The sequence below is a fragment of the Lemur catta genome, chromosome 22 (assembly GCF_020740605.2).
Source record: "Lemur catta isolate mLemCat1 chromosome 22, mLemCat1.pri, whole genome shotgun sequence".
Taxonomy (NCBI): Eukaryota; Metazoa; Chordata; class Mammalia; order Primates; family Lemuridae; genus Lemur; species Lemur catta.
The window spans coordinates 3909712-3921896 of NC_059149.1; the positions used below are offsets into that span (position 1 = coordinate 3909712).

Here is a 12185-nt window from a genome sequence, read left to right on the forward strand (position 1 = left end):
TAAATAACAAAAAAAATAAAAATAAGAATAAAAAATAAATACCTGATATTTCTATAGTCTAAGGAGGTAAAACTGCTTTTTATTTGCAAGATCCACTTAAAAGTCTTTCAGATCATAGAATTTTTCAAAAATGGTACATATTGTGATGATGCTGTCCAAAGCATATCTTGATTTATATCTCCCTCATCAGTGGATCCTAGAGGAGAAGCTTTTCTGGAGAAGAGCATCCAGATTCTAATTCAGCAAGACCTGAAAAGAAAAAGAAAAAGGAAAAGAATTCTATTCTTTAGCTGAAAGATTTCATAGGCACTAAGTGTAAGTCAGTAAAAAACAGTTGGAAACTTTATCATTATCAAAAAGAATGAGAAATATGTATGTACAATGACAATACAAAATTACTGTTAAATATAATTTGCCCGCAGTTGCCCACTGAATTAGTAATTATCATTGTGGGTAAGTATCAGAGATTCTGGTTTTTTCTCATTCTTCATTCCCTATTCAACAACCATATGCTGAGGTACTATGACAAGCACTGGAATTATGAGGTGGGGTTGATACAGTCCATATATGATTGTCCTCAACAATAATATAACATGAAAAAACAGACAAACAGGCCACTTCCATGCAGAGTCATAGAGACCACAACAAGTATAAAACAGGGCACTACTGGAACACACAGGAGGCCCATCTGTCCAAGTTTTGTGTCAATATTGTAGACTTTTTGGTAGAGGTGATATGCAAGTTGATAGCTGAAGAGCAAGGAAAAAGCATACCAGGTAAAGGGAGGAGGAAGCAGGGCAATAAGGAGGAACACTGTGGAATTCTAAGTAGTGTAGTTTGTGAGATGCTAGAGCAAAGGGGCAGACTAAGGTATGTGGCAAGAGATGAAGTTGAATAAATTGACAAGAACCAAGTTGATATGGGTGTTTTTCCCATGTTAAGGAATATGGAACTTTTCCTCAGGGAGAAAGTACACTAATGACAAAGTAAATGATTGATTTAAAATGTCACCAGTCAAGTGACTGCTTATGAACTGTCACTACTTGGCTAAATGTTACTACACGAGCCTGGGGTCTTTTGGCCTTAAATCACTAACGTAATCCCAGGAAGCTGATGATGCCTTGGTTTTCAGAGAATTGTTTCATGTGCTGACTGACAGTATCATAGTGATGGCAGCAGTGAATAAAGTGTAGAGACAGAAAAAAAAAATACATAAAGTTCATGAGATTTTTTAAAGCCATGTGGAATTAATGTGGCATAAGAATACTGTTCAGTATGAATGTTAATGTTTTCACATCTTTCATTACATGTGTGTAAGAGGAAGTGTAGTATCTATTAACCAAACAATAGAAAAGATTGCCACTCCGTATTTATGGTCGATTTCAGAAATCAAGTCATTAATGCCAATTTAATTCATACATTTTCACAGCATACCTTCTTGTAGTTCCATACTTATATTTTGTTCCAACTTGTGTGTCATCTGAAATCAGTCAAATATTATTTACAATGTTTAAGTAAACCACAGACATTTTCATGGGAATCATATATCACTTACATAATGTGGCTTTAAATATTTGTGGAAACTAGACTTAACTTCACAATTGCTTAAATAGAAAAATAATCACATAAATAAAAAAACCCTACTTATTTTACATTTAGTTAATAGAGTATATGTGTAATGCTGCTTAGATTAATCTCATAAAAAGTAAAATTAATAATTGGTATATTGAGTATGCATCATTTCAGAAGGGTGACACTTTCTCTTATTAGTACAAGGGTTAGGCAATTCAAGTTATATTTTCACATGAATCTGTTATTTTGTAATTCTTAGCAAAACCCTGCTGTTTATGAAAGTGTGAACAGTTTTTCATTTTAATGAATTTTTCCTTAAAATAAAATTTCTATATCTCTTGAGATGATCATATATAGTCTTTGTTTTTCCTTCTACGTGGTGAATCACATTTATTGATTTATGTATATTGAACCATCCTTGCATCCCTGGGATGAAGCCCACTCAGTCATGCAGGATTATTTTCTTGAAGTGCTGGTGAATTTAGTTTTTTCCAGTATTTTCTTGAGGATTTTTGTATCTGTATTCGTAAGGGCTATTGGCTTGTAGTCTTCTTTTTTTGCTCTGTCCTTTCCTGGCTTTGGTATGAAGGTGATACTGGCTTTGTAGAATGAGTTGGGGAGGATTCCCTCCTTCTCAAAATTATGGAATAATTTATGGAGTAGAATTAATTGTTCTTCTTGGTAGGTCTAGTAAAATTCAGCTGTGATTCCATCTGGTCCGGTGCTTTCTGTTGTTGTTGTGACATTGTTTACTACTGCTTTAATGTAGTTGCTTGTTAATGGTCTGTTCAGGAGATCTGTTTCTTCCTGATTGAGTTTGAGAGGTTGTGTGTTTCCAGTAATTTGTCCATTTCCTCTATGTTTTCAAGTTTATGTGCATACAAATTTTCACAGTATTTCCAGATGACATTTTTGGCCTTAAATTTCTGTGGTATCCGTTGTAATACCTCCTTTTTCATTTCTGACTGAGCTTATTTGGGTCCACTCTCTTCTATTCCTGGTTAATCTAGAAAGAGAGCTATCAATTTTGCTTATCTTTTCAAAGAACCAATTTTTTGTTTCATTGATACTTCATTGTTTCTTTACTTTCCATTTTATTTAGTTCTGCCCTGACAGTAGTTATTTCTTTTCTTCTGCTGCCTTTGCATTTGGTTTGCTTTTCATTTTCTGATTCCTTGAGGCTTGGTGTTAGATTGTTAATTTGTGATCTTTCTGTCATTTTGATGTAGGCATTTAAGACTATGACTTTTGCCCATAGGAATGCTTTTGCTGAATCTCATAGTTTTTGAGAGATGGGGTCCCCTTTGTCATTCAGTTTGAGGAATCTTTTGACTTGAGTCTTAATTTTATTATTCACCCAATGATCGTTCAGTAGCAGGTTGTTTAATTACCATGACTTTGTGTAGAATTGAGTGTTTCTCTTGGAGTTGATTTCTAGTTTTATTCCACTGTGGTGACGGCATGATCTTGTATCTAGAAAACCCCAAAGACTCCACCACCAAGAGATGCCTGGAATTGATAATTAAATTCAGCAAAGTCACAGGTTACAAAATCAATGTATACAAATCAGGAGCATTCCTATACAGCAACAAGTCAAGCTGAGAGTCAAATCAGAGACTCAGTACCATTCGCAATAGCTACAAAGAAAATAAAATACCTACAAATGTACTTACTTAAACAAGGAGGTGAAAGATCTCTACAAGGAGAACTATGAAGCACTGAGGGAAGAAATTGCAGATGACTTAAAATGGAAAAGCATAACACGTTCATAGGATCGGTAGAATCATCGTTAAAATGTCCATACATTTCACGTTGATTACAGATTCAATGCAATCCCCATCAAAATACCAATGTCATATTTCACAGATCTAGAAAAAAGAATTCTACACTTTGTTTGGGACCAGAAAAGAGCCAAAGTAGTCAAAACAATCTTAAGCAAAAAGAAGAAATCCAGAGGCATCATATTATCAGACTTCAAACTATAAGGCTATGGTAACCAAGACAGCAAGGTATTGGCACAAAAACAGAGACACAGACCAATGGAACAGAACAGAGGACTGAGATATAATACCATCCACATACAACCATCTGATCTTTGACAAAGCAGACAATAATATACACGGGGGAATAGAAACCGTATTCAAAGACCACATAATTCTCCAAATAGATGTAGAAAAAGCATTTGACAAAATCCAGCACACTTTTATGATAAAATTCCTTAACAAAATAGGCATAGATGGGAAATTCCTTAAAATTATTAAGGGTATATATGATAAACCCACAGCCAATATCATACCCAATGGGGAAACACTGAAGCATTCCCGCTTAGAACAGGAACCAGACGAAGTTGCCCACTGTCTCCACTTCTATTCACCAGAGTGCTGGGAGTCCTTGCCAGAGCTATCAGACAGGAGAGGGGAATGACAGGCGTCTGAATGGGGGCAGAAAACGTCAAACTCCGACTCTTTGCTGATGAGATACTATTATATCTAGAAAATCCCAAGGATTCAACCAAGAGACTCCTGGAATTGATAAACGAATTCAGTCTCAGTATGCAAAATTACTGCGCACAAATCAGCGGTATTCATAAATGCCAATAAAAGTGAAGCTGAAAATCAAATCAAAGACCCAACACCTTTCACAACAGCATCCAAGAAAGTTAAATATTTAGAATATATTTAAGGAAGGAGATGAGAGACGTGTATCGGGAGAACTACGAAACAGTGAGAAAAGAAACTGTAGAGGATCTAAACACATGGAAATGCCTACCATGCTTCTGGATTGGCAGAATCAATATTGTTAAAATGTCCATTCTACCTAAAGTGATCTACAGAATTAATGCAATCCCTATCAAAATTCTGCCATCATTCTTTACAGATTTAGAAAAAATAATTCTATGTTTCTTCTGGAACCAGAGAAGACCTCGTAGAGCCAAAGCAATCTTAAGCAAAAAAAAAAATAAATAAATAAATTGGGAGGCATCAGTCTGCCAGACTTCAAAGTTTATTACAAGACTATACTAACAAAAACAGCATGGTACTGGCACAGGAACAGAGATAGAGACTTTTGGAATAGGATGGAGATCCCAGATATAAAACCATCCTCATATTGTCATCTAGTCTTCGACAAAGCAGACAAAATATACGTTGGGGAAAAGAATCTCTATTCAATAGGTGGTGCTGGCAAAAGTGGATATCTACATACAGAAGACTGAAACTAGATCCCCACCTCTCACATAAATCAACTCATGACAGATAACAGACTTAAACCTGAGACACGAAACCTTAAGAATCTTTGAAGAAAATATTGGGAAGGCTCTTTTAGACACCAGCCTAGGTAAAGAATTTATGAAGAAGACCCCCAAAGCAATCGTAGCAGCAACAAAAATAAACAAATGGGACCTGATCAGATTAAAATGCTTCTGCACAGCCAAGGAAACTATCATTAGAATGAACAGACATTCTACACAATGGGAGAAAATATTTGCTTTCTACACATCCAATAGAGGGCTGAGAAGAAGAATCTATATAGAACTTAAGAAAATCAACAAGAAAAAATCAAACAACCCCATCAATAAATGAGGAAAGGACATGAACAGAAACTTTTCAAAGGAAGGGAGACTAATGGCCAGCAAACATATAAAATAAGTGCTGAACAACTCTAATCATTAGGGAAATGCAAATCAAAATCACAATGAGATATCACCTAACTCTAGTGAGAATGGCCCAAAATAACAAATGCTGGCGTGGATGTGGAGAGATTAGAACATTCATACACTGCTGGTGGGACTGCAAAGTAGTACAACCCCTGTTGAAAGTAATTTGGAGACACCTCAAAGAGCCAAAAATAGAAATACCATTTGACCCAGCAATCCCACTACTGAGCATCTATCCAAAGGAACAAAAGACATTCTACAATAAAGACATCTCCATTCAAATATTTATAGTAGCACAATTCGCAATTGCCAAGAAGTGGAAACAACCCAAGTGCCAATCAACACATGAGTGGATTAATAAAATGTGGTGTGTATATATACCATGGGATACTACTCAATTACAAAAATCAATGGTGAACTGGCACCTCTTATACTATCCTGGATAGAGATTGAGCCCATCCTTCGAAATGAGGTATCACAAGCATGGAAAAACATGCACCACCTGTACTCACCATCGAATTGGAACACTAAGGTGTTCACATGGAAGTAATACTCATTGGGTGCCAATCAGGTTGGGGACTGGGGCTGGGGGGGAATCCACAACTAACAGAAGCGGAACACACCGTTATAGGGGAAGGACATGCTTGTAGCCCTCACTTGGGTGAGGCAAATGTATTACATGTAACCAAAATGTTTGTACCCCCATAATATCCTGAATTAAAAAATTCAAATATTTGCTTGATTTAAGTATTTAAAAAGTGCTGTGAAACTGCCCATCAATAGCCTAATTTTACAGTAATTAAGATAAAAATGCTGTAAGTAACATAGCAATTAAAGATATACTTTTACGAAGAAAATGACAAATATTTTAATTTAAAATCTAATCTAAATACTATAGGTTTATTTAATTCCTCAAACTTATTTATCTTGGATTGCTTTTAATAATAAACATCTATTTGTGGTTAAGTGCTTGGATGGCAATCATTGACTTGTGATTAAGGGTGGAAAATTCAAGATGGTACAAAAAACTTTAAAAGGGTTATGAACAATAGCCAAACTAAAATCAACTAGAAAGTAAGCCAAAGCACCTTGCAATATGCCTTTAGTTATTAGGCAATAAGATTCAGTCTCTAAAATCTAACTTAAGTGCTGCTTTTAAAGAAATTTCAAACCTGTCATTTTAGTTCCATATATTGAATAATGTTAATATACAGGTATCTCTTGAAAATGACAGCTGCAGGGAGTTGAAGAAAATGGAAAATTTTCACTTTCCTCTCTTTATTAACACAGATAATTATGACCTTTATTTATCATGCATAGGTCGTTTTAACAACACAGTATTTCACCAAATGAGAAACAAGAATTATATCAGAAATCTGAAACCCAAAGGAAAGAAGACAATATAACTAACCTCAGTCAAGTAGGTCTCCAAGTTGGCATCTGAAGTCCATGGGAATGAGGAAAAGAACATTGAGTTTTCTCTTGAAGAAAGCTCTCTGTGAAGACCTAAGCCATTATGAACAGTTCCAACAGAAGGTGATTCTTCATAGAAGAAGGTGCCCGTCTTCATAGCTCGAGTGGGAAAGCAAGTTCCAGTCCCCTGTGTCTCCTCAACAAGATTGCGACTGGACGCTGCTAGTCGCTCAGGAGTTCTGCGAAAACTGCAAAAGACAAATGTTTAGTATTTCATTTTTTCCTAAATGATGGCATTTAAAAAAAAATTACCATAAGAGTAAATGGAATTTCCCATTAAATAGTGTTTTAACTGTGAAAATGTATCACAGCATGCCTACTGTATGCAGTTATAGTTTTACAATTGTTCTACAGAAGTATGTGTGTGTGTATATATATGTAGTATGTGTGTGTTTATATATATACTTATATATATATATATATATATATATATATAGGAGAATTTCTACAAAATAAGTAATTCAAGTAAAGCAAGGAGGGGAGAGAAATCTCTATCAATGATGTATGGCTTAACAGGTAACACTTGCTGCCCCCTGGAATAGCCTTGTTTATAAGATTCTTGAGGATTCCATTAGAAATACTTGTATTTAAAGGGTAAGGGATAATGAACATTATGAATGTGTTAGTTTGCTTGAGTATAATAGCCATTTCTCCATGTACAAATATATCCAAACATCATGTTGTACTCTTTAAATATATATCATAAAAGGATTATCCCTAAAAAAGGTAGAAATAATTATATTTAGTAAACCAATGTAAAGAAGTTAATTTACTGAATGTCAAAATGTGCCTAGAGTAGTCATACTCCTTTATTTTTGCAGTTTAAGTTGTAATCTTCCAGAAAGTAGTTAAACTCGTAATATTTCTATGAGCAGAATGGTGACAAGCAATTGTATAACAACAATACCAAGTTATAAGGCTTGAAAAATACTTCAAGGAAAGACTATAAGGTAAGGTTAACTACAAGAGAATATTAAGGGGGGAAAAACCATATATAACCAAACAAGAGGGAGAGTCATAAACTGCCCTGGACTACCATTTTTAAAGATAGTTCAGTTATTAACATTGTTTTCCAAAATTCTGTTATCTAGTTAGCTTTCACTTCCCACTAATCTCATGAACCTATCTCACTAAAAAGCATGCATTCAAGGCAAATTAATGATCTTAATTTATTTTCTATTCCATATTTTGACTTACTTTTTTGCTTTCTTCAACAAATATTCCCCAGCTTTTCATTCTCCTTGATACAGGGGGTTATACTTTTCCACTTCTCCTTGAGAAAATTTCATTTTGGAGATTTCAGATTCCAGATTTTTAATTGTCACTTCTGTCTGACTCCTTATTGAAGCCACACGATCCTCTTTTATCTGTTCTATGTATTCTTCAGATGCCGCTTGTGACTAAAACACATAAAAAGGATACATTTTTAGTATCCTTTCACCTGAACAATTCCTGTATATTTGTTTCCTTTACTTTTGAATCAGAGAGCTATTTTATTTTGTTTGTTTATTTATATTTTTAGAGACAGTGTCTGTCTTTTATTTATTTATTTCTACTTTTAGAGATAGTGTCTCTGTCACTGCAGCTGGAGTGCAGTGGCCAGATCATAGTTCACTGCAGCCTCCCAATTCCTGGGCTCAAACCATCCTCCTGCCTCTGCCTCCTCAGTAGCTGGGAATACACATGTGCAGCACCATGCCTGGCTAATTTTACTACTTTTTGTATAGATGGTATCTTATTACGATGCCCAGGCTTATCTCCAATTTGTAGTCTCAAGTGATACTCCCAGGCTGACCACCCACAATGCTAGAAGGACACCCATTCTCCGAGAACAACTTTAAATATGTGACAAAAGAAGCTGAGGTTTAATATATTGAACATCAATTATCAACTAAATTGATAATTTAATCGGAATTATAAAAAAATGAATCATTACTAAATTAGTACTCATGAATTCTAATAATCCAAAGAATAATATAATCAAATTAAAATTTAAAAAGTTCAGCAATGTAACTTAAAAAGAAACTTGAGAGTACAGTATAATTTCTAAATCACAATTTTTTCTTTTCCTAATAGTATTGTTTTATGCTAACTGGCCTTAATAATCAAATGATTGTCTAAGGAGCTTCAATATTCTCAAAGATGAATTTATTTATAATGATGATAGAAACTAAAAGATTTAAAGGGAGAAGCATATGCCACCTTCCTTCTAGAAATCTACAAAACCAATTGCTATAACGGAAGTAGAGGAAACACACACAATGAACACATCACAGTATCATCTGCAGTGAAATGAATGAAAGTGCGTTTCACACTTAACTAACCTGCAAAAATAGATTGACTTCTTTTATTTTTTCTACAACATCCCGTGTTGCTCTTTCTTCAATGTCGTCCTTATACATTTTAATTTCACCAAGATCTACCATCTGTTGCATATGGTTTTTGAGGTCCCAAAATTCTTTTTCCAACCTCATGTTCTCTTTCTCTAGCATCTCACATTGTTCTTGTGTTGCTTTCATAGAGAATAATTCCTCTTGATCAACTTGAGTCTTGGCATCCAGATAGCGACATCTTGAACATACATTTTCCAGAGATTCCATAATGTCATCAATCTGCATGAATAAAATAATGTAGTTTAATAATGAAGGAAGTAGGCTGAGAATAGGGTATCAGAAAACTAATAACACATTTTGAAATACATTGAGCTGCAATAAAATGCTATCTATACTGTAGTAGTTTCTTCAAAGATGGACATTTGAATGATTCAGAAAATCAAGAGGAAAGTTTAAACCACTGGGATTCACAAAATACATACTTTACTCTTTCACACAACATTTACACTTGATCTTAGGACATTGTCTATGATTAATTCAATTCTTTCTTCCTTAAACTCGCTTAATAGGAAGTCTTATACCCGTTCCTCCATCATTATTCCCAAAAAATTTCTAAAGAAATTTTACGGACATTACACTGAACTATTTTTATGAACTGCAAAGGTTTTACGCTAATTTAATTGCTTTCCAAGGAGCAATGATTCCTGGAGTTACAAAGCAATCATATCTCGTTATAGAAGTTTAATGACAAGATCTATACTCTCTTTTTAATAAAAATGCCTTAATTCTACAGCACTGTCTTGTAATCCTTTGTTGCTTTACACAGAATAAGGTAGCATACCAAACAAAAACAAACGAAAATACTTGCTGGGATTTTGGTGGTACTGAGTTGGAACAAATTACTTTCCTTTAGATGGAATGCTGATTTGATTTATAACAGGTGAGTGAAATAGTGCTTTTAAGGCATGTCTAAAATTTTTTTTGATATAACTCCCATGAAATTCCCTCTCCAGAGTATGGGTTGGCTTTAGTAACCAGTTTCTAGTGACTATAATGTGACAGAACTGCTGTGTGACTTATAAGGTTAGGTTAGAAAATGTAATTCTGCTTCCACCTGACTTTTCCCCTCTGGGTAAGCTTGTCCTTCGAATCCAGCCACAATATTGTGAGGAAGCACAATCCACATGGTGAATCCTTGTATAGACATTTCAGCTGACTGCCCCAGCTAGAGTGCCAGGCAAAAGAGTAAGCTTCAACGGCCAGACATATGAATGAACATGCCTTTAAATGAGTCTAGTCCCCAGCTTCAAGTCACCCCCGCTGTTGTCACATGAAGAAGAAATGAGCTGGCCCTACTCAGCCTTCGCTAAAACTGAAGATTGTGAACAAAGTAAATGTTTTGAGACACTGAATTTTGAGGTGGGTTATTATACAGCAATAGATAATTGATACAGATACTGATATTAAATATGGGGTGTTGCCACTAAAAACAACAACTGTTAAAACATGTCAGATACCTTTACACCAGGAGGAAGGTGGAAGCTGAAAGGACCTAGACATGAATAAGAATGAAAACCAAAAGGCCTCCAAGGAGACTGTCAGTGGAAGCGTGATGGCCCTTGAAGAGACTCACAGGAAGGCTTTCAAGGACAGTGGAGAAAATGATACTAAAACCTGGAGGAAACTGCACTGCTGCTCCACAGCGGGTGAAAGTAAAATCAATGCAGGAGATAAGCTAAAGAAAATTAAATATCAAGGATCCAGGACTCTCTGGATTCAAATACCTGTTTCCCATTTGCAGCCTCTCCACATGTCGATTTACCAAACACAGATCATCCCTGACTTACGACGGTACAGATCACAATTTCGTGACTTTAAAATGGTGCAAAAATGTTATACATTGAGTACACCCATCTGGAATGGTGGTGGGTCCTGCACTTTAAGCCTGAGCCTGATGCCATATTAAAGGACACTTGTGGCTGGTTATTGAGCTGGAATTGATGTATTTTTGAAGTAGGAGGAATATAAACAAAAAATGTAACCAGAGGGTAGCTTGTGCTGGTTTTAAAACATTTTTCCATTCATTCTTTCATATTCATGCCATAGACAGAGACATCATCGACAGAGCTGAGGGAGGCAACCAGAACTTGTATCCTCCACAGAGAAGAACCAAAACAATTAGATGACCACACCTTGAACAAAGCCTCTAAGAGAGAGCTCTGGAATTCAGCAGGGAAGTAATAGGAACCCATGGAACCATGGAAGCAAAAGAAAGGGAAGAAGCCACTCCAGCTGGGATCAGCTCAGAGCCAGGCCAGACTTCCTATTGTGGGGAAAAGGGAAGGGAATGAACCCCAGTGATCCACATTCCCCCGAGGACACCTGCAATCCAAGCCACAGGGGACCCCTCAGCCCTCACAGGCCCTGAACTGAGCATAGGGAGCTCCTGAGAGGCAATTCACGCCGAGTCCCACGTACCCTCTGAGAGGGTGCAGTACAATGCCATGTTAAGATCCAAATCCTCACTGGGCTACATCCTGCCCTGGGGCTCAACAGCCGCCACATGTCCTCCCTGGCACCCCACTGACATCCCACTATGTTCCCGTAGAGGGTTACAACATCGTGTACCTGCTGAACCCAGCAGTGCAGATGGGCTCCAAACTTTACATCACACACCACCCTAAAACCCTGAGAATTAGGGGGTCTGGCCCAGGAGAGAAGCTGCCCAAGGACAAAGGGTGCATGTGCACCAGAGCTAGGGGGCCACTTGACTGAGGCCACTGACTATGAAAGCGACTCTGCCTCCTCCAGAGGCAGGGCCATGGTGCACTTGTGCACACTTTCAGGGGGCCCCAGGACAGGCTAGTTCATATATACCATCAAGGAGCCTGAGAACCAGCCTACCTAACCTGCTGTGGCCAGCACCTGCATGTACCATATGAAAGCCTGAACACAAGGGCAACTAAACTGCCTTTGCTGCTCCTCCAGCTGCACCCACAAACACCTTCCAGGGCCCTGAGGATCAGTTCATCCCTCCTAGGCTAGCACACATTCTGGGCCTGAGGGTGGGCCTATGCCATGTGTCACCACTGCTGTGGCACCCGCAGCCTCGGGGCCTGAGGATTGGCCACCCTACATGCTGCTTTCAGTGC

General features: G+C 37.0%; 1 protein-coding gene across 1 annotated transcript in view; it reads right to left on the minus strand.

Moving 5' to 3' along the window:
- Positions 1-216: 216 nt before the first annotated feature.
- The window catches only part of LOC123626719 (putative coiled-coil domain-containing protein 144C), a 34370-nt gene continuing 22401 nt past the window's right edge, over positions 217-12185 (minus strand). The window contains exons 8-12 of the mRNA XM_045535952.1: positions 9025-9312; positions 7898-8100; positions 6639-6888; positions 1435-1480; positions 217-249 (exon numbers count right to left, since the gene is read on the minus strand). Of these exons, the coding sequence (XP_045391908.1) occupies positions 7933-8100; positions 9025-9312 (456 nt within the window). The 3' untranslated portion in view covers positions 217-249; positions 1435-1480; positions 6639-6888; positions 7898-7932. The remainder of the gene's footprint in view (positions 250-1434; positions 1481-6638; positions 6889-7897; positions 8101-9024; positions 9313-12185) is intronic.